Source organism: Pavona decussata, unplaced genomic scaffold (assembly GCF_977016875.1).
Source record: "Pavona decussata unplaced genomic scaffold, jaPavDecu1.1 SCAFFOLD_6, whole genome shotgun sequence".
NCBI lineage: Eukaryota > Metazoa > Cnidaria > Anthozoa > Scleractinia > Agariciidae > Pavona > Pavona decussata.
The window spans coordinates 5,650,421-5,673,782 of record NW_028145430.1 but is presented as its reverse complement, the minus strand read 5'-3'; the positions used below and the strand labels follow the sequence as shown (position 1 = coordinate 5,673,782).

General features: G+C 37.0%; 3 protein-coding genes across 4 annotated transcripts; 1 reads left to right on the top strand and 2 right to left on the bottom strand.

Annotated features, from left to right (window-relative positions):
* Positions 1 to 220: 220 nt before the first annotated feature.
* On the bottom strand, positions 221 to 2,708 carry LOC146489382 (cytochrome c oxidase assembly protein COX20, mitochondrial-like). Of its 2 annotated transcripts, none has more exons than XM_085108570.1 (4): positions 2,633 to 2,708; positions 2,434 to 2,545; positions 1,352 to 1,415; positions 221 to 459 (listed from the first exon to the last, which is right to left on the bottom strand). In XM_085108570.1, the coding sequence occupies exons 1-4, from the start codon at positions 2,669 to 2,671 to the stop codon at positions 348 to 350; spliced, it is 327 nt and encodes a 108-aa protein (XP_084964696.1). In that variant the 5' UTR covers positions 2,672 to 2,708; the 3' UTR covers positions 221 to 347. The 2 variants fall into 2 exon arrangements, with proteins under 2 accessions (XP_084964696.1, XP_084964691.1); XM_085108565.1 differs by having other exon boundaries at positions 2,434 to 2,540; positions 2,633 to 2,687.
* Positions 2,700 to 15,486, top strand: LOC146489381 (deubiquitinase DESI2-like). Its single transcript, XM_085108551.1, has 7 exons — positions 2,700 to 2,858; positions 3,001 to 3,073; positions 6,250 to 6,343; positions 8,314 to 8,421; positions 9,382 to 9,415; positions 10,893 to 11,046; positions 12,369 to 15,486. The coding sequence occupies exons 1-7, from the start codon at positions 2,820 to 2,822 to the stop codon at positions 12,422 to 12,424; spliced, it is 558 nt and encodes a 185-aa protein (XP_084964677.1). The 5' UTR covers positions 2,700 to 2,819; the 3' UTR covers positions 12,425 to 15,486.
* Positions 13,765 to 18,620, bottom strand: LOC146489380 (coiled-coil domain-containing protein 97-like). The gene is made up of 2 exons (XM_085108522.1): positions 17,970 to 18,620; positions 13,765 to 17,135 (listed from the first exon to the last, which is right to left on the bottom strand). The coding sequence occupies exons 1-2, from the start codon at positions 18,574 to 18,576 to the stop codon at positions 16,924 to 16,926; spliced, it is 819 nt and encodes a 272-aa protein (XP_084964648.1). The 5' UTR covers positions 18,577 to 18,620; the 3' UTR covers positions 13,765 to 16,923.
* Positions 18,621 to 23,362: the final 4,742 nt, after the last annotated feature.

Sequence of the window (23,362 nt, the reverse complement as noted above, 5' to 3'; positions counted from 1 at the left end):
TTCAATGGCCATCAGGCAAATTATGTTGACAATGACGAACAAAAAAAATTACCAATTGAATCAAATTGGATCACAGCCATGACCTTAGAACCCTGTGGAGCTTAACTTGTTTGTTTTCCAGACTTCTTTCATGGTGTTGTCATGGTGACTGAGAGCAGTGACATTGGTATTCAACGGTTAAGTAGTCTAAATATCATCACACATCAAGTGAGACAAGTACTTTAACTTTAAGATGGTAGTTGTATGCATTTATTACTTTATTATCAAAAAATGTACATAACATGAAATAACAAAAAAAATATTTTGGTCCAGAATTATTTTCCAACATGACGATAATGCCCAATTGATTAGTTATCATCTTCATCCTCGTCTATCTTTTCTTTCTTATATTTATTTAACATGTCCACACTTTCTTTGATAGCTTCTTTCTCTTTATATTTGATGTATCTGCATATTTCCCTGTCAATGAGAAATTGAGTGGTTAGCTGGTTATTTTTCTTTTCAATTTGAGGGTACCTTGAGTGGAAGGGGCACCAGGGTAACACCCATTAGATACAAGTCTAAACACAAGCACATGTATGGAAAAGGATATCAAACAAAATCTACCTACAGTCGACTATACTAAAAAAACCCTATAATTTAATGTGTTTTCTTTTAAATGTAATCAGTGTCTCATTTGACTTCTCAAACTCACATAATGGAAATGACTGTTGTATACAACTCTTGTCATTCAACATTTCCTGCACCTTCATTCATCAGGTTTAAAAAAAAAAAAAAAAAAAAAAAACAAGTTTCCAACTCCTACAACATTTTGCACATCGTAATAAAAATATTGGCAATTTGTAAGGTTTGACTGCATACAATAAAGTCATACAAATGATCTAAAATGAACCTGAAGGGAACATGATCTTAGGACAACTGATGACAGGCAGAAATGGAAAGACTGTTTGAGAGTTACCAGCAAGGCCCCTGTGACCCTCATGAATGAACTGTCAATCACTGACTACTAACTTGAGAAAACACAGTTGAAGTTTTTGGATGAAAAAAATCTTTCTAAACCTCAGTGAGATTTGCTCAGATTTGAGCCCATAAGATTCTGCCTTATCTCCTTCCATGACCAAATAAGCAATTTTCCATATTAAAAATAACTGCAAGCAGACTTGTAAGAAGCAAGGGAAGACGATGTCCCCCAAATATTTTAAGGGGGGGGGGGGGGGGGGCTCAGAACCTCTTGAATTAGAATAAGCGATGGAAGCCATTCCTCCAAGCAACCTACGTATATCGACTTCAAAAGTTTGGCCCCTGTTTAAACCTGTTCCTCCTTTGCCTGTAAATAAAAAATCACATTTACCAGCCTCCAAATGAAACAAGTGCAAAAGAACCAACTGCGTATCGACATGACCTCAAGACATGCACTGTGAAGAAAAAAAAAAGGAAAAATGAGAAGAATGACTGGGGTGGGGGGTGGGGTACTCAGATCCAATGCATTTGAGGGGGGGGGGGGGTATGCTGCACATGGTATCAAGTTTTTCTGAGCATAATGTATGATGTTTAATTGTTTTCAAGAGACATTTTTAATTTTTCAGTCCAAAATAGCGGATCTCCCTGCCCTAACTCAGATCAAAAGATGGCTCACAGGTTACAATAAGGGTCTACCCCTGCCCTCTTGACAAATATTGACACACAAAAATAAATATTATACAACATTCTATCCTACAAGCAGGCTTCCTTGCTTGAGCTTCACTATAGTGTCTGATGTTTGCAGCTGCAGATATGCAAGCTGGGCCTCCTGGTGAGGGAGACCAAAAAAGGTTTATAATAACCACAGCTTTGCTGTTTGCAAAAGCCACTGCCAGCTTTACAGCATTCTACTCGCTGCATGAAGTCTGTATTCTGGTGGCCTTTGTTACTTTATCCAAGAAGAGTAAATAAGGCCTTGCCCTCTATTGTGTGGACTGTATAGGTGGTGGTAGGTACACTAAGTCAGGTAACCGTAAAAAACTACCCCATTATCCCAAAACACAAGCCCACTCAGCCTCAACCCAATTTGGGTGGGGTTTGGCTGGTACTCTGGTATATCAGCGATGGAGAGGTGCAAACACTAAATGGGTTTGAAAGTAGTCAATGGGGACTTTTTGGGGGTTATACTTTTTCTGGCTGAATTTTCTTGGCGAGAGTTGGTGCACTTGTTTTAGTAAGAATTTTTTGGCTCTAAACGCTTGGCCTCATTCGCCCCTTGCCACACTGTTCATTCTAACCTGAATGTACCCTCATATCGGAATCCATAGGACCTATTCACCCCCCCCCCCCCCACCCCTGCAAAAAACATGAAAGGTGATAAAGAACAACACAGCTATATACCAATATTCATCTATTGTAGTTGAGTAACGTGTCCTTTATTAACAAAACAACAAAAAAAGTCGAATCACTCACTTGACTTTAAAAAATATCCCACGCCAACTACAGTGCCACCAGCTATTCCATACAGCAAGGATTCACGGACGCATGGTGTTTTCTCGATAAACTTTTTAAAGTTCCAGCTGTACTGTGTATCACGCGAGAATATGAGACGTTCAGTGATCCTCAATTGAACTTTCTATCATTCAGTTAATATAGCAAAAGTTGAACTTACCTTTTTCGTTTCGCCAGAACCCACAACATCGTCCGCCATTTTGTAGATAAAGTTACGCAATTTTTTGGGCCAGCAGTTGTTACCATAAACAATATGGCGAAAATTCCGAATTTGACAATTGCGGCTGTTATCGGTATTTATAAAGGAATCTGCCTTCGGGGATAGGGGGTACATAGAAACAGTTAAAATGTCTTGCTACCCAGTTGCGTTAAATGTATATGACATGGTAGGTAAAGTGACTTCATTTTCACCGAGAAGCCAGGGCAATTTAGTCCTCTGACAACTAAGCTGGTCTATTTATAATCGGAAGCATGAACAAAGAGGAAGTTTTTAATAGACCTTATTATGCATGTTATTGTTTCTCTTAGTACTGGATAAATCAGTATACATTCCCTGTTGGCCTTGGAGTCTTCCACTCTGGAGTAGTTGTCCACGGAAAAGGTCAGTTCAGTTTTTAACAAGAACTACAGAGCTTGTAAAAATAATATAAAGCTTGTCTTAATTTGTTTGATTTTGCTCTTCGATCATAGTTAATTCTTACAGTTGATTAATATTTCTATTGCCCCTTGTTTCAAATAAGGGACAATAACTATTCCTGCTCTTTTTTTGTGTGTGTTATATATGGCCACAGTTTAAAACTCATAATTTATACCTGTCAGTTTACCTGTATTCAGTTTGTATTCAGTTTCGTTGAAGATGACGTCTTTTGCTCTTTAAAAAAAATCCAGCCATTTTCTTTCAAGGAAATGGGAATGAGTAAAATGTGTGATATGAAAAAGGATAAGGCCGAAAGGGACAAAAATAAACTTTGTCCTGTAAGTGTATTTCAATAAACAAGAGAAAAAAAACTTCCTCAGCTGCAAGACCTGTGAATACAGATGTTTTATGCAATCTGTATATGTCCCTGAGGGACGTATCCAAAACATGGACCGGGGTCCATGGACCACCCATGTGGACCCGGTCCATGGACCACCCCACCTTGTGGACCCGGTCCATGTATCACCACTAAGAAATTTTCTAATGCATTTTACCTGTCTTGGGCTGCGGACTGAGTATAAAATACAGATATTTAGATTTGGCGTTCAATATGTAATTCACCTTCTACTTTCTATGTAATTGAGACTTTATGCTTTTACCATCGTTGAGTTTTATACGTAATCCATATTTAGTTTTCTTTGCAATTGTAGAGCAATCGTAGATTCCGATTTCTGGTGAGTACTGACGAGGCAGATTTCGTTCTTCATCACACTTTTTTAAACAAATCGTCAGGGCGCAAGCAGAATGAGAAAGACTGGGCCAAGCCCCAAGTATTTTATTACGGGATGCAGAAGAAGACCATTGCAATTCTTTTGGCGTCATATGTGTCGAAACTAAACTTAACTTTACATATGCAGTCAAGAAATACGGATAAAACGAAGCCTAGTGGAGTTTAGACAATGAACTGTGTAAAACTCGCGTTTTGATTGGTCTAGAGGAGTGTATGATTAGAGTATAGACGCATGATTGACGTCATCAAGTGGTGTGACCGGCGCATGTGAGTCTAGAGTCTAGAGTCCAGCCAGAGCGACTGGTCAACAAAGTTTTGCAAACTGTTTTAGCGAGTAGCGGACAAACATAGGCAAAATATTTTCACAGAAAAGAAAAACTGCCCAATAAAAAATTGGACAAAGACCGTTGAGAGTGACCTCAACCAGAATAAAAAAGCTAGAACTTTGTTGTGACGTGAAAAGGAAGCAAATATTTGTCAAAATATGTCATCGATAGAAATCCGGTAATGCCGAGTAATCAATTACAAATCGCAGTGAAGCAACTAACATGCTTTAATATTTTGGGGTCAGGATTTCCTTCTGGAAAAAAGGTTACTTTTGAAAATATTGTGAAATTCTTTCGGATTATACACTATTTAGAAGATCACAATTGCAAGTGTAGTAGTAGTCTAAAACTGAGTTTGCTGGAAAGTTTTTGACTCAGCTCAGGCAACGCGATACTTGTTCACGAAATGTGTTGAAATGTCTTGGTTATTGTATAAAACAAATAGATTCCATTTTGCCGTGGGTCTGTACTCTGATAATGCACGGAGAACGTCAAAACGTGGTGAGAACATCAGTCACGCTACTCGCCTGCGGCTCGTAGCGTACTTCTTTGGTCTCACCACATTTTGACGTCATATGTGCGTTATCAGAGTACAGACGCACAGCAAAATGGAATCTATTTGTTAAATAAACAAACATGTGCCACCACATGAAGTAGGAACAAGATGAAGGTTGCTTTTGTTTATGATCTGTTGTAAAAGGTGCTCGCGAAGAGCAGTGTTTACATTTCGAGATATCGGGTAGAGGGCAAGAGAGAACTCTGCATAACCAACCTCTTTGGGAAAAACCCTAACCTATTGAACTAAAATTAGAGCTTTACGCGAGATGATCATGAGAATAGCAGTCTGTAAACAATAATGTATGTAGTTGCCGAAGTTCAGTAATTATTCGTTACGTTCAACCTGAAAATGAGTAAATTTATTATTACTTGTAGTCGGTCCACTTGCTGACTCACCTATAAAATTATAATTATTAAATACATTATTAAATACATGCAATTTATTGCATGAACTGAATCTGAGATCCTCATTAATTGGCTTTTTGTTACCCAGTCCGCAGGGGTGGTCCATGGACCGGGTCCATGTGACCATGATGTTTAAATAATATTTATTCCCTTCAGTAAGCTTCAATACCTGGATGTCAATTTGACTGAGATTCTGATTAATGGTGGATTAAAGGCTTGTATTATAACAACTGGGAGGGAAATCAATTTCAGTGTGGGCACCTGATTCCTCATGCCTGAGATGACATAGATGAATTAGAGGGATTCATGTGAGATTTTGAAGCCAAATTATAAATGCAGGCTAGGAATACAAATACATACAACCATCACAAGTCCCTAAGGGCATGAGTACATGTATATTATAACCTGCAAACAACAGTTACTTGTGTCTTCTGTAATGCTCAACAGTCTCACATTAGGTCTTAAAATAAATATTTAACTCAGCAAAATTATTCTTGCTTTGAACAGGCATGCTTTAAAGCAAGAGTTTACTCTGGGGACTTTTGTTCCATAATATGGTCTAACTATTTTTTCAAGATAATGTGACAGTGTTTCAAAAACACAAATCTTAGGGTTCTTGGATATTTCTGGGTGAAGTTCTGAGTCAAATTTAACATCACTGTAATTCTGTCCCTTTTTTAAGCTATACAGCCAGTCCCTGGGTCCAGCTTGTGCAATTATTGCACACTCTGTGCTCATTCTAAAGGTTGAAGGAGAGTTCTTCAAATGAGAGTTCAATTTTGTCTTTCCATCATCTAAAATAATCCATCACATCTTTTAAACACCCAGAACAGTGGTATAATAACAAGATTATGTTGGCCTTGAAATGTAATGTCATATTAAATAATGAATCCCTAATCTTGCAAGAGTAAAGTGTCTGCTTATAAAATAATATGAATGATCTACATGTATGTACTTTGGGATGACTTTTTATTGTCAGTAGTTTAAAAATCTCTGTGAATAGAGGGTTATACCAAACCCTGTAGCACAGAGCACATTATTTGTTTGCTTGTGTTCTGTAGAGTATGCATTTGGTGGCCATCCGTATAACTGGTCTGGAATATTTGAAATGAATCCAAAAGCTGTGGACACACTTGGAGATGATTTCAAATTCAGGTTTGTAATTACATTGTAATATTGACTTGTTTATTAAAGGTGAAGGCCACTCCAGATATCATGATTGTAATATTTTTAATACATCAATACAAAGTAAACACTGAGTTGGGCTACTCACCATTGTTAAGCTGCTGAAGAGCATCTGATCCATAAGAAATTTGTCTTCAGAGTAGCCTGAAATTCAAATAAAAATTAAGCACCGCCATTTTGATTAGCACTTCGTAGCCTTGTTGCGGTTTCATGATGTCATTCCGTCCAAGCGAATATTGTAAAACATGGAAATGGCTTTCAAGCCAGAACACGTCCATCGTCATGAAGATGAAAACATGGAAGACAATGAAAATACCTAGCGGATACGTGGTATGTTTGGGTGTACCTGTGAACATTGTCAACTAATGCCTTAACCCTTTGTTGTCACAAAGAGCCAGAGTCGGAAAACTAAATTTAAGGTACTCTATGTAGGTTCAAGAATTAAACTGTCCTGCTTTTTATTTATGTCTTACATCTGTCTCTAATCTTATTTTACTGCATAGCAGTCGTTTCCATTTCCTTTTAGCCAAGCGGGGGAAGCGTGCAAGAGCATTGGGCAAAAGGAGCTCACAGTAATTGCGAACGGGGGGAGGGGCGGGGAAGGAAAGGAAACGCATGCCGCTGAGCCCAGACATTTCACCAAACGCCGTGCGTCAGAGAACGGGAGGCAATGATGTATTACCTTTGGTCAATCGTCTGTCAATCAAACTCATAGACCATGATGACAACCAGTTCCCGTTTATCAAAGATGAAAATTTGGCCGAGGCTGAAGAGAACTCTTTCGACTGTCCTTTTGATTTTGAGTTTGCTTTGCTTTGAAAACAACTAAACTTCTTTCGCACGGAGATACGTTAATCCAGTTGAAACCGGAGCAAAGGACTGCTTTAAGAGCGAATGTCCATTTTAAACATCAATTAAAATCAAGAATTCTCGGTCACGCTCAAGATATAGTTTTCATTGCGCTTTGGTTTGTTCGTAGGTTTTATCGTCTCAACAAACATGGTGTAGTTCGGTTTTTGAAATCCTGCCGGAATATGTAAAAATGTAACGGCATTTGTTGTGGCTGTTGGCGGTCTCAAAGACAGGAAACAGCTGGAAGCAGAATTGGCTGGGCTGAAAGCTTATTTCGCGTACGAACAAAGAAATTTTTATTCAAACTCTGTAATCATAAATAGAATGAGGAGGCCTTTAGTTAATACTTTGCAGGAAAATTCCAGTTCTAACCACGATCTGAAAAGGTAGTTTTCAATATTTAGAACGACTTTGTATTTCCCGCTACGCGAAAAACAATTTTATCCTGGAAATGCCACAGGTGGACCACCCTCTGTTTGTGTGACCAGTGCATGATGGCTGTTTGCAACTTGAGACTTTATATTCATGCAACACGATCGGTTGAAATTTTTACTCGAGTGACCTAATCTCCTTTAAGGATATGTTTTTAAGGATGTGACGACAGTGACTGTACAGTGTATGTTTGAACATAGACTTATTTAGTAGTATTTGTTTATTTAAACAAGTTATGAATTTCTTCTGTCTGGAATTATTTATCTCATTCCAAAGTTGTAGCTTATCAGTTTCTCTTATTAACACTCATTTCACATGTCATATACATGTATTACAGTATTTCTAACCAAATATACATACAGTCATCAGATACACAAGAGATGCTGTGAAAATAGAAATTTCTTTGGAAAGGATAGATTTGTTTTGGAGGTGTCATTTGTCCCTTTTTGCTTTCAAGTTTTTACTTGTGCTGGTTTTCATTAAATAAATACAGTGTGAAATTTTACTTAAATAAATGTCTGCTTTAAAACAGATGTAGCATCTTGTCAAGTCATATTTCATAAAATATTCTTTGAATTGTGACTGATTGTTTTGCAGGTAAAGTTTAAGAAGATCTTTTTTTAAACAAATTAATATTAATATTATTTTGATTGTAGGGAAACTGTAACAATTGGAACAACAAACCTTTCTCCCAGTCAAGTTGAAGACCTTGTGCGAAAAATGGGATTTAACTATCAAGGGCATTCATATCACTTAATTGACAAGTATGTACTGTTAAACTGACATTTTAGACCCATTTTGTATTTAACATTTTGAGCAGAAAGGATGTTGGTTTTCACACACCGGCACAACTTTGTCTTCATATGAAAAAAAGAACTTGGTTTAGATGCTCAAAAGAGCTGTTCAAAATCTTGGGGGCAAATTTGCCGATTCCCCTGTATTTTTGTCAACTTCAGTTAGTATTTCTTAGTAATTGAAGGGCTGAAAGCATTAAACCAACCCAAATTACTTTTCAGACCACTTTTTGCTGTTTTAGCTCAGATTCACCAGAATTTTTGCATGTGGCCTTGATTTCCTTCAGGAAACATTGCTCCAATGTTTTGTGTCAGGTACAGTCGTTTTGTGATAAAAACACAAATCTTGCCCATTATCAAAGATTCTTATTGCAAAGAAAGCACGGTAATAGCAGCAGAAAAAACATGATTGGAGCAACATTTCCTGAAGGAATTCAAGGCCACATGCAAAAACTCCAGTGAATCTGAGCTAAAACAACAAAAAGCAACCTGAAAAGTCATTTGGGTCAGTGATGCTTTCAATCCTTCAATTATTAAATTTGTTCTCAAAGACCCTTGTAGTGAACTAAGGAAACTGAAAAGACTTTCAAGGCTTGAACAGGACTCAAACCCTTGAGATACCAATACAGTGATCATAGCAACTGTGCTCTCAAGCAAATTTTGCATGTATGCAATATTTTATTTCCATTCTTCCGTCATAAATATGACTGAGGGATCATCTTCTCGCAAAGTACTCTTTTGTTATATCAAACTTGACTAGCTCTTCCCAGAAATTGTTTAATTACCTAAGCTAGTATTAATAGTGTTAAATTAATTTTTATAAAATTTTGCTGTACGTTTGGAGGCTGTTAAATCCAAATTTTATTTTTTGCACTGCTATGTACATGTATTTCTGCATTTATGGGATGTTTTGTGTGGATTATTTTTTAGGAACTGTAACCACTTCACATCAGAATTCTGTCAGGTACATTAATTTAGTAAAAGATAATTTGACTATAAAAAATTGCGATAAAACATTTCGTAAAAACATTATAAAAAGGTTAAAAAACACGACGTTTCGATGTACATTACATCATTATCAAGTGAAATTAAAAATGCAAGATTGCAGCTATAAATACAAAAATGGACAATAGATATTAATTAAAATAGTAGCATTCTTCAATGCTACTATTTTAATTAATATCTATTGTCCATTTTTGTATTTATAGCCGCAATCTTGCATTTTTAATTTCACTTGATAATGATGTAATGTACATCGAAACGTCGTGTTTTTTAACCTTTTTATAATGTTTTTACGAAATGTTTTATCGCAATTTTTTATAGTCAAATGTTTTTCTAAGTCTTTGCTTCTTCGTAAAAGATAATTAATTTTCTAAATAATTCATGCATCAGTAAGACTGAAGTAATAATGCAAAATTAGACACTCCTGGAAACAATGAGGATTTAACCCACTGTTCCTTCATGGAAATGATCTCACTCATTTTCAATCATTTCTTTAAAGTAATTGGTCAAACATTTTCCCTTGTAGAGAGTGAAATTCTCACCTTCAGATTTCTGGCTCAGTGGAAGCTGGCTTTTTTGCCCACAAGAAAATATCAGATAAAGGGTTGTGTTGCACTACACACCTTTTTGTTTGGCCCTGAAGATAGCCCAGACTAATGGCATCTGAAGAGCACAATGCTTTAATTACAACCAAATTCTCAGCCGTGTTTCTTCCAAGACAGACTACAGTACAGACCTGTATGGAATGAATACGGCTGACCCCTCCTTTCAACACATACAGTGTATATGTGGGGCGAAGGGGGAGAGAGACAATGTGGAACAAAGTTTAACAACAACATGACAACACAGACTGTAGCCGCTAAATCAACCATCACTCACTATAAGATTTTTATTACTGGGGTCAACATAAGATAGTCGCTGTACAGGGAAAAAAAACCCAGCCCACTCTCACACTCCCAGCTTGACACAGCTCTTATTGGTGATTCTCTATATAAGATCCAAAAACGCAAGGATACAATTGCCAAAATACAGAAGCTTACGAAGATACGTAAAATGCCGAGTGCATACACTAGAAAAGAAATTCACAATGACGCTAAACTAAATTTATACAAAAGCGAGCTAAATTCCATAATGCACGTGACAAAGATATACAGCAAAGAAAAAGGAAAATAATTAAAAAAAATTGCATAGTGCGGTAACACAGACGCTAAACTAAATTTGGAGAGAGACCAAGCTATTGTAGCCTTGAACTAACCCTCTGATCTTCCTAACTACAAGGCTGATTGAAAGTCAGAAATACAGAACCACTACATGACTTTGCTTCCACAAAGATAATACCGTACATAAGTGGTGATTAATTTAATAATAATAATAATTTAAAAGCTGCCAATTTCAATGACCAAAAGTGATATTTTTTTTTATTTCTATAATACTTGCAGGCCTTATGTAATAAGTCTATTCCTGGCTGGGTAAACAGATTAGCCTCTGTCAGTTCATATTTACCGTTCCTGTTGAAGTGTCTTCCTAAAGAATGGATCAGTCCTGAGCCCTGTTCTCCAAGCAGTCCGGGTTATGTTTCACATCCATTCCATGGTAATAAATAACTTTAACCTGTTCACTCACTTGAAGTTACATCTTCTCAATGAATGGCCCAATTTATTAACAACAAAACTTTCCAAATGGTGGCTGGCCAAAATTGTTTGATTTTCTTGGTTACCCAACAGCCCCTTAATTCTTACCATTCATGGATCCTTTTGGATGATTCTTGCCCATTTCTTGAAAATTCCACCAAAACTTACTGGGCCTGAAAACCATATTATGTGCACAATGTTCTCCTAATCAAATTGAAAAAAAAAACCAACAGATTTTAAAAAATCTTTATTGGGTCTTAGGTTAGTAGTTATTGGGATTTCTGAGTCTTTAATAATATTATCTTTCCGCGCATGCTGATTGGCTAGCTTGGAGGTGATTAGCCTAGTGCTATTCACCTCCGAGCAGCCAAAGAGAAACAAGATGGCTTCCCGCTTCGCCACAGTCACTTATAAGAGGAAAATATTTCGATAAAAGAGACGGCTATTACAAAAAATACAAAAATGGCAACAAAGTTTGGTTTTGATGGCATTGCATGGTAAGTTATTTAATCTTTCAAACCTCATATTCTAAGGCGAAAAATAAAAATACAATGCATTGTTCACGAAAACTGTCAAGCACTATAATTACAACGTAACAATGAAACATCTTATGTTTTGCGGCATGGTTCAACAACAAGACAAATTTAACAGAACAATTGAAGAAAAGACACGTAGCAACTAAACAAGTGCGTCCAGAAGTTTTATTTGTCTGCAAGAAAGCGAGACAGAACTTTCTACAATTATAAGAAATTGCATACTGCAAAGCACGCAAGATTTTAAACTTTCCCACCATTTGTTGGTATATTGTCACAAATAAAGTACTTTTTGGTCTTCAGCTTGTATGGTATATACTAATTAATAAAAACAATTATAATATTATTCACCTCAGTGTTGGTGAAAGTGGTGATTTTACCTCGCCACATCGCGGCTTGGTAATATCTATCACTGTTCACCTCCACTTTGGTGAATAATTGTTAAATATTTAGTTTCGTAAAATATTGAGTTCTTGAAAACCATTTAACACAACTCTGTGAAAAAGAAGGTACTTTGATTGTTCATTTCACAAAGAGATGAAAAACTTCCTTAGTTTCCTTTTTCTAATGAAACTCTATTATTTGGCTTGTATTGCATATCGTATTTCTTGTTCTTCAAGACTTTCATTTTGTTTCCTAAAGTAGCTGTGAAAATGCAAAAGTGTTTCTATAATGTTTTGTTAAAATATTATATTGTCAACTTCTTCAACCTGTTCCCACTTAAAACATATATTAAAATGTTTCATTTTAGACTTTTCTGGACCAGCAGATGACGAGGATGATAGAGGCAAAACCAAATCCAGCTGACTTGTGATTGCAGGTGAAGATGAATATTAAAGTCTTCACTGCAGTGAAGCAACAGCCTGTTATATCATTCAGATCTGCAGACTGGTGCAAATAGCAGTTAATTTGTAATTTACATAACTGAAGCTAGTTTACCGTTTGCAGGTTCACACTGCTTAGAGAGGTGTTATGTGTTGCTCCAGAAAATATCCCTACCATGGAAGGTTGTCTGTTTCAGACTCCCACCCCTCCTGGAAATTTATGTAGCTTCATTCTTTCATATTTTGGAGACGGCCCTCCCTCTCACAAAATTCTGATGACCTTCCATGGGATGTGTAGTGAGATTTTCTGGAACCAAAATTTATTGTAGGCTAATAAAATATTATTACCTGAGATAGACCAGTGAATCATTAATTAAAAACAATTTTCATTAATATTTTGAGCAAACCTTAAAATGTTTGCATCAAAGTGCCTGTCAAAACAAATTGAATTTAATAATAGTTATATTGAAGTTTTGTGGACATGCTTTCTCAAATGTGTTTTGTACTTTATAATGTGATCCAGACATCTCAAATTATTTAATATGACTGTAGTGTCAAATTATGATGCAAAAATTTGAAAGGTACAATTCAAAACACCTGTGAATAATTTAAAGGCCCAGTGGAAAAGGGTGCAAGTGGTGTTTTGGCCTTGAAATTCAAATTTCTCCAAATTCAATGTCTAATTTGGCATGCATACAGACCGAATACTTTGTTTCAGAAACTTAGTTCCATTAACAGCTTGAATTTGCCCAACAAAATAAACTCATGACTTTAGTCTAAAACCTGAACCAACTGTTAAGCGATCCTTGAAATGGTTTCCTTTCTTCAATCTCTTTTGAAGGCTACAAAAAATTTCTAACATGATCTAACAAGTCTGTAGGTCAAAGTAAAGAGGGTTTTTTTTGAGAAATATTTTGGATTCTTAAGTCAAACAATCACTTTCCTCCCTTCTTCACCAGGCTCTTTAAATTATTTGAAGATTCTGACCTTGAGTGGAATTTGGGTAAATAAAGATTGTCTTGAAACTAGCACACACTATCATTAGGTAATGGATATTGTCAGTCAGAGCTTAAGCAAGATAGCCACAAAATCTCCAGCTCAGGAGAAATGTCGCAATATTAAGCCCATGTTTTCTTTTTCAAAAAAAATTCACCCTTATAAAAAGCAATAATTTAACCATCCTTGTATGTGAAGGGCTAAGCATTAGTTAAACTATTTTTCCCTTTCTTTGTTACATTTCCACCATTTTTTTTTTTTTGTTGTTGTTGTTGACTTCATTGACATACTTTCGTGGTGTGGTCTACGGTGGTCATTCAATGATGGAAACTTCCCAGTGAAGGGACTGAAACTGAGAATTTCGGAAAATGAAACAGTAAATTTTTATTTGACTAGTCAAAGATGTGGACCACTTTTTCTGGAAATTTTACACCCAGACCAAGCCATTCCATTTAAGTTCTGACCACAATTTTAAGAATTTTCGACTTAATGTTTCATTTCCTTGTACACTGTTTTCACCATAATGTCCCATGTTGACACTTTTCTAGCATTAAATATGATAATAAATGGACACAAATGTTGGGTAAATATTATTATTTTATCTCCAAATTTGAGATATATTACATTTTGTAAGTAGAAGATGATGGAAACAAACTTCATGTTTTAGCTTACTAAAAACTAGCTAGCCATTCAATTTATAATTTCAACAATTTAATTGAATATTGGTGAGGTAGAAAGCTCCTTCACCAAGATTATTGTACAGAATGCCATGTTTTCTGTTGTCAAGCACTGGTTTCATTTTTCAGATAAGTTGCTATCAATGAATTAATGTTTGTACAGAAATTTCTTTATCAATTTATTTCATGTTTTTGTTAAATGGGCAGGTAGTAAATATTATTGTAAATATTGAACTCAGTAGTCTGCAAGTGCAGTTGAATCACTTAGTGATACTAATAAATACCTGTATCACTAATTCTGTAAAATCTGATGAAATGAATATTGTACTGAATCACTTGTTGAAAATATAAAGTAATAAAGAGATCCCACAAAATACTGTGCAATTGTCTTGCAGAACAGGTGGTTTTCTCAATTCACTCAGTCCTCAGTTGCTGATTTGTAGTATAACCAGATATAAAAGTTATTTATTAATAAACTTTGAATTTGTGAATAGCAGGTTTTTATTGTCACAAGCATCTAAGCACTTTTGTATTCAAGTCAAGTGATGTTTCTATCATGTCTTATGCAAACCTAAGTAATGTGTGCTTGCGAGCTGATGCAAGCTCCTGCAAAACAGCAAACAACTCAAAAGTACAACTCAAATTAAAGCCCTGGAGAACATAAAGAAAAGCATTTCAAATATTCTCTGTTAATATTAATGGAAATATTGCTGTTCATGTCTTCAAAGATAACTGAGGTTGTAAATATGATCCAATTAGTTTGCATCAAAATTTTAGCAAACAATTCCCCTGCTCTAAAGTTCTTGCATGCTCAAATAGTGATCTCGGTGACTTACTATAATTTCTAAGACATAATTTTTGTATGTAAAAATGTAAACTTCAACTGCATTTTCTTGTGTTTCCTTTGGTGAAATTTACTTAAAAACTGGCGCAGAGGTTTCAAATAATTTGCTCCAGTTAGGTTTTATTTCATAAGATAAACACATATCTATGTTACAAAAATTATGAGTGTAAAAAAGCAAGCTACCATACATGAAATAACAATAATTATAAATGAAATTAAGGAGCAAGTGAAAATAAATGATAAAAGCGAACAACATTTCAGTGTTGTCATGTATATCTAAACCTTTACTTATAAGAAATTAAGGAGGAAACTCGTATTTCAAAATTAAGCGGTTTATAAAAGAACTCATAAAACGCTTTGTGTTTGCTTTAGGTTTCACAGCTGACTTTCTTCTAAGCTGGTATCTGGTGTTCTTAACCTCCAGCAGCATGCTATACAGCAGGTCACCCCCATTTTAGACAGAATTTGCACTCAAAATGATACCCTGTTCTAGAAAAAGGTCAATTTTTAATACCCCATTCTAGCAATTGCATAACTTTCAAAACCATGTGCGTTATTACACGACAATTTCCTTACAATAGCCTATAGTGCACAACACAGGGTGCAACAGTTTGTTTGTTGGCATATTTTGTTAAGCAAATTCTCTATGAACAATTTCAAATGGCTGATATCAATTTGAAGCTTTCATGCATTCAAGACATTATACCTCCTTCTAGGAAACGTCTGTAAAATGGATACCCCTGTTCTAGATCAGGAGTCTCAAAATCATAATCGTATTAGGCAGCCAAACCCGTATAGGAATTTGGGGGGAGTACCCTAGGGGGGAAGAGGCACTATCAGGCGAAGTTTTCAATGAACATTTTTAATGTTCTTAAACTTATTTGAAGGGTTTTACAGCATAATTTGTTATATGACTATTTGAGTGGAACCTATTGTCTTATGAAAAGATGCCACAACCCTTTTAGGTATGTAAAAACAAGAAGCATAGAAAAACTTTCATATGTCATTTGAGGAAAACAATTTGGCTCCAAAAACATTACCAAAGTTAAGATAGTGTTGCACAACATTGTTTATTTGCTTATTAAGAGTTTCTATCAGCTGACATTTCCTAGACAGAAAAAAAAACTATAGCTTAAATAGTTTTCTTTTCAACATTTTGTTCAATTCAAGTGTCAGAAAATAGCATTTTTAAGTGCTATTATGAATTAAAATTCATAACATTCCCATGGGTATTTACAACAGTCAGTGGTTTCCTAAGTTGACAAGAAAGTTGCTCTGAAAAAGAATGATTGCATGTAAACTGTTGTCATCTTGGTGGTAGGTCACTCTTTCAGGGTGAAAGAAAAAAAAAAGGAATGTTGGAATGATAAAGTAACAGTACTCCACAGGTGATTATGAAATGGGAAAGCAATGTACAACCTTACTGTACAATTTTTTCATGGTGCATTGTTCTAAATTTGATCAGCATGGCCACAAAGGGCTCAGAGAAACAGCATATAAATGTTTTATAATTTCTAAATTATTATTGATAGCTTCCATCAGTTTTTAGCAATGCACCTGCACTGATATTTGGATCAAGAACAGAAAATGTTAGAAAACATGCCCTGGACATGTCATCAACCACAAGCGCAGCAAGAGAAGATGGCTCCCTTAGACAAAGAATCAGAAAGGCAATTGAGTACACTGACAGGCCCCCACACTAAACAGAGATAGTGATCTACTATGACATAGTGATGTAACCCTCACTACCTCAAGTCACGTTCTTGCAAGCTTGTCCGTAGTACAAAATCCATTTTGTATCCTGATCGGGTATTTTCTAACTGTTTTCCATTTGATATAATATATAATAATATAGTAGCATTTATTGATGCAAACCAAACTGTCTACATTCAGAAGGAGTATTCTGTATATGTTTCTTTTAGCAAAGAGTCTGAAGTTTATCATGTTAACTTGTCAATATTGTAGTCAATTGTCTTCTTCATCAAAGTATTGTTCCTCTTCATCCCTCTGTCGTATTGTCACGTCATCATACTCACTGTTTGTGTCAACAGCGTTGTAATCAAACTCTTCTTCTTCTCCCCGCATAAATTTGTCCTGCATGACACTTAAAAATTCTTCATGTAGCATGAGTTTTTCTTTTTCAGTAGGACAACCTTTAAGAGGGCTTCCTGGCTCAACTAGAAAACAACAGGGTCAAGAATTAACATTCTCATCGAAGCAGCAAAGTTCTCATGAATTAAATGTAGAGTTTTTGTCAGCTCAAAAAAAATTTGGCTCCTGTTGATTAGTGCAAGGAGGTCCTTGTACCTTGACTCAGGGGCCAATAATATTCTACCCAGAGAGGGAGAATTGGGTATATTAGTGGAGGGGAGGACTGCAAAGGCCTTTTTAGGGTTTGAAATTAGTGATGTGAGGACTTGTTTTGGGTTTGAAGAATTTGTGGTAACTTATTTGCAGTTGAATAGTTCGGAAAGGACTTTTTATGGGTTTGACTTTTTGCATCAAAAAAGGGAATTTTTTGGGTTTGCATCCATTGGACTGTTAAGCTTTTGGAATTTTCTTGTGTCCAGCTTATAACCTAACTTGGCTTTTTTGGGGTCTAATTTGCCCTCATTCACACCTCCATGTCACTAAAACATTTGAGTACCCCCCCCCCCCCCCCCGGCACAACCTAACTAAATCAAATAAGATACAGTGATTTGTTATAACACTGTTTATATCCTGGAACTATGAATCTTGAATGAATGATCAAACCAATAGAAACCAGGTAAAACCCTCATTTTGTGCATGGCAGTTCACAGCCAAACACACCAGTGATGCGACTGGGAGAAGAAACAAGTTTGCTGTGAGAAGCTGCATCTGGCCCAGTAAGTCTACATTAGTAACAGAGTACTTGGAAAAATGGAATCTGAGTTCTCTCAACAAAGAAGTATTGAAAGATAAACTTTTCTCTATGATATTTATTACTAATATTACATAACAAACAACACAAATCAAAACAGAACAATCACCTTTCTCTAATGAACTATCACTGTCTGATTCATTCTCCTCCTCAATGGAAGTCTGTTGATCTCTTTGATATTCAAGATACCAATCGTCCATTTGTTTCTCTTGTCTGCTCATCAGAAGTTCTGACAGAGTAGGATCATTTCCCATTTCAGCTTTGTCCCGTTCGAATTTCTCCTCCTCGCTCAGATACTGTCCTATATACTCTTCATACAATAAAGGCGATCTTTTTCGCATTTGCTCCTCGCTAAAGTAATCAGAGTCCTTCATTAATCTTTGTAGGCATTCAAAGCGTCTATTCCGGACTCCAGTGTTTTTCTTTTTAGTATCAAGAATCTTTTTCACTTCTTTCAAGCGAAAATCGATCTCATAGTCCCCCTCCAGATGGTCGAAATTTCTGAGATCGTCTTCAACAAGGTATTTTCCAAATCGCATGAGAAAAGAGCCTGGACTTCTATCTAAAATCCCCAGCAAAATAGTAACTTTTTCATCTACTGTCAAATCAGGTTCACCCCTTTGTTGACTTTTGACGACAGCATCGCTATTTGCAATCCGATAAAGCATGTTTTTTACTAGACCATGGACTTCTTTCTCTGTCGTGGAAGCCGCCATGTTTTTATTCGTTATTGATTCCAGGCCCTCGCGATAATCTCAGTTTGTTTTTGTTTTGCCGGAAACCTCCCGGAAACCGGGAAACGAAACCGAAACGCGGGAAACACATTCCATTGATTAATAACTAATGATATCCATTGATCAATAAATTATATTTTCCGTCACATGATACTCACAAGATCATGGCGTAACTGGTATAAATATACAACGGGAAGTTTAGGATTTGCCGCTTGCATGCCAGCGGCCTAAGGAATTTCAAACGGCGTTAGTAAACAATAGATTTTTCAACGGACCGGTCTCCAACACACACAAACCAGAGTGCAACTCAGGCATTCACACAAACGTCGACAATAAAGTTAATATTTATTCCACATCGTGTAAAATATGAAGCTAGAAATGTACACATGTTTTCGTTTTTTTACAAATTTTACAACAGAATTCAACGGACAGAAATATGAAAATGAAAACTTCATTTGTCGATTCGATAGCAAGTTCGGGTTAATGTTACACTGAATTAATATTTCATGAACGGTGGCCACCACCTACAACAATACACGTCTCCAACGAAACAATTTCTCTTTGCTTTGTCTTGTGACTCTCTACAGCTAAAAATTGATCAAAATCAAATTATTTTCCCTTCCATACGCCAAAAATAACTTCTAAATTATCAAACAAACGCGCCCATTTTGTACAAATGTCGAGAATATACAACATGTTACACATTTCTCGTACAACATTACACAAGCAACGCTCACGAAAATCTGCGTCTTCCTCTGTAAGAAATGCTTCAAGTTCAAGCAGCAGTCAGTATTTGTAAAATAACAGTTCAGTCTTGATTTCTTTCGTTTTGTTCGCCAGCGAAACGGAGGAGCGGTCTTCCAACTAGCATTTCCGCCTTCAATTCATTTGGTAAACAATGAGATCCGTCTGTTGGGAATTCAAGTCATGACTCTCATCTGCCAGCGTAGCGGAAAGCCTGTAGCCACATTCTGTCCTTCTCACTCAAGGTTGACATGGTGGATGTTCCAGAAAAGTTTGAAGCGCCAGAAATCGTGCGGGTTCGCTTTCTTCCTTTAGGAGGCATCTGCCATGTGGTCGGCTCTACTACGGACATGCTGTCGATTGAATCCATGGATTCCTGACTTGATGTTTGGTACTCTGTACATGAACACGAATTGCCTCTTCTCCTGCATCTCATTTTCTTTTTCCGGATCACAAATGGAAAACAGCCTCCGATTATGAAGAGGAAAACTACTAAAATCCTGGTGATAAGAGACATTCTCTCTCCTTCGCGAAACCCGCCACTTGAAACTAAAATGCTAATGATTTGCGTCTGGCTTTATCACATCTGTGACTAGAACGACCCTTGAACCGAAACAGCTTGGGCCACGCGATGACGTCACCGCCAATTTTTTCCCTATCATGGGTACCATAGGTACCTCAATTACAGAAAGAAAAATTAACGATAATAATTAGTTACTTGGGAAAATAAACTTATCCATCAAGTAAAGAAGATAGTTTTTACCTTTTCAATTTCTTTATTCTTCTATGTTGTCCTTGTTAACAAAAAAAATTTCCAGCAAAAGTATCCATTTATTACCCTACCCTGCTTAGAAATTTAATTTGCCAAGCTCAACATGTAAACACTTCCAGTCTTGGCGGGAATTCATGAGTGTCTTGTGACAGGCTAAACAGGCTCACGTCGTTCACGTGTACTTGTTTTTACTTTCTCTCGGATTATTAAAACAAAACAAAGTGAGATTTCAGTTCATTTTTAAAAGCGAGACAATCACATGTTACTTCATCATGATGCATGGGGAACAGTAAATGATGAACACAATCTCATCCATTGTTGCATGGGCCTGTTTATTTTTATTCCTACAGTCCAAAGGTGCTAGATTCTTTTCATTCTCCGACATAAATCCTATTTGCACAGGTATTCCTTTGTATTTTGATAGCTTTCCCCACAGCACAGTTGAAAGGTGACTCGAAAAGGAAAAATAATATAAACCTTGTACAGATATTTTTAAAACCTCGTGATTTGTACGTTTTCAATACCTTGAAGGTCGCACAAGGGTAACCGTCTGAACCTGACGTTGCAGGATTTTAAGGATGATGTAACGTTAGTACAAAAAACATCATCACACTAAAAAAAAAGTTTGCATGTTGAGTCATGTGGGGCTCAGCTGGTTATAGCCTGTGATGAGGCTCCCAAGGGTCCCCGGGCGAAAACAAAAATCGGCGAGCCGGGAGAGCGGAGCGCGGTATAGCTCAATTTTTGTCTTTGCCCTATACCCTACTTGGGAGCCTGTTCACAGGTAGCCTGCAGTGCAGGCGTTTTTCATGGGCGAGCGCTGAATAATAAATTTAGTTCGCGTATTTGAACGAGGCTGAGGGGGAGGGGGGCGGGGCAGGAAATGAGAGCGAAGAGAGCAAACTAACCTTACCTAGTTATAGGATTAAGTCCAATATAGGGCAGACGTGCCTAAATAAAGATTAATCGACATCCAGTTAAGTTTAACCAACTACAATGTTAATGCAGGCCCAAGAAACTATCCCGCTCTATTACTAGTTTCCCTCTGCAGTCTACAATCTGGGATGCAAATTTAAGGCACACTCAAGACGAAAACTTCCTTTGTACGGAGAGTACTAATTAAGCCCTTGTTTTATCAAGGGTTATTCGATCCTATTGTCAATTTCAAATATCAAACATCTTATTATCCACTCCCCTCGACGCTTGTCAGAAATAATTTACAACACTGTATGGGTGATCGACTTTTCCAAGCCTTCTTTTGGCGCATTTCATAACCAACGAAGTAATAAGTTGTGAATGCCCCATGATGTAAATGTGAATTTGAGATAGACGTTGCGGGTGGTCACTACCAGAGATTTGATGCGTCCCTAGTGGTTCGTTTACGTCCCACAGAGTCAGATTAAGTGAAAGCACTGTGAGACGGGGCCTATGGTTTCTCTTCCTTACTAGTATGTATTTCCGAGCTGTCACTGAACGGATATCTATATTTTCTAGCCTAATTGTCTTTGAATCGCTACCCAGTTTAGTTTTGAAGTAAGTTAATTGCAGTCTTAAGACAAAAACGTATTTTCCCTTCTAATTCAAATTAAAACCGAGGCTTGTTACTAAATACTTTTTCTGTTTTCAAGTGGGAAGAAGTCTTATGTATGAATCAAATCCAACAGTACCCCCCCCCCCCCCCCCGTTCATTGCTGGGACAGTTTTCTAGATTGTCTGTCTGTCGTTGGATCGCGCATCATTCTTCCCCGGAGCATTTGACAGCCTCGTAATTTTAACCTCCTCTCCCCCTCCCGCCTCCTTTATTTCTCAGCCAGTCGTCCTCTCCCTTAGGGTCACTCTCAGCCCTCTCGCGCTTCCTCGACAAGATGACAACAACGAAGTATTATTCAGCGCTCCCGCTCCAAAAATACGCCTGCATTGCAGGCTAGTTCACAGGCTAAGCTGGTAATCGAAGTTTCGCTTTTTTGTTTTTGTTCTTGCATATTTTTGTAGCTTTGGTTTTCTCTCGGAAGAAAACAGAAGCGACATGATATTAGAAGGAAACAAAAACAACAAAGGGGAAATACAAAACTGAATGCAAGGCTGGCACTACGGCAAAGGGCAGATTTATTAGTGGCCAATATTTCGACTAATAGAATTAGTCTTCCTCAGGGCCAGAGCTATACTGAAGGAAAATATAGTAACGGCTCCTTAAATTAAAACAAAGAGGAACCTATTTTCCTGTCTGTACTGGGTGGTACTGGAGGTACGTCCCAGGCAGTAAGATATTTCCTTTGAGGGGGTGGGAGGAGGGGGAGGGGGGAAACAGTCATCCTAAATAGGACACTTTTTATTGCCTTGGAATAGTGACCACTCATTGTTTTTGTCAAGCTTCTTTTCTCCATTTTTTAAATTAATATTAAAAAATTAAACTGTTATTTGTTTTCTCTGACGTTATCTATATCTGGCGTTTTAATTTCTTTTGAAAATGAACAAAAGTCGCAACGAGCGAAAGCAATTGTTCAAAGAACTGTTGAAAATACACACTTTAATAATGGAGCCATTCCAATAATTGAAAAAAAAAACACCTTTCCTATCGAAAGGGTTTGTTGCTTTAGCTCATTTCTCACGGCTTTTCACGCTACTTTTTATAGTATTATTGCAATTACATTTTTAGCGAAAATTGAATCACATACGTAGCCCATCTAATGCCATCCCGAGCCGAGCCAACATTGTTTCCAACTAATCCATATCTTGCTTTTAACAACCTTCATGATGTTTGAGCCCCACAGCCGCTTCTCTAACTCCAATTCTTAGTCCATGGTGGCGTGAAAACGACATGGAAAAGACGCTATCGTGAAAAAGATTTGAGAGCCGCCGATAAAACGTTTACCAATTCCCTCCAGAACTGAACGTTTGTCCTTCGTAAACGTAGTTAATTGCGTGCATGACATGGACGTCTATACAGGATATTTCGTTTATACACGGCAGATTAAGTTACGCTAGCTCCGATCTTGGCTAACTTTCTGCATTGTAGTCTAGAAAAGGCTGGTGCAAACCCAATCTTTCTAGTCGGCGACTCGCCCCATACCTTCCATATTCCCCTGCATTTTCCACTCGGCCAAAGAGAATTTCTCAAGCCGGCCTTCAAACCATTGTGCTATATCGAATTAGAGCAGGTATATCTGTCGTTTTCAAAAACGGAGAATCAACGCTGGATTAATTTTGCTTAATTAAAACACGTCATAAGCACTGAAGCCGACCTAAGTTGGC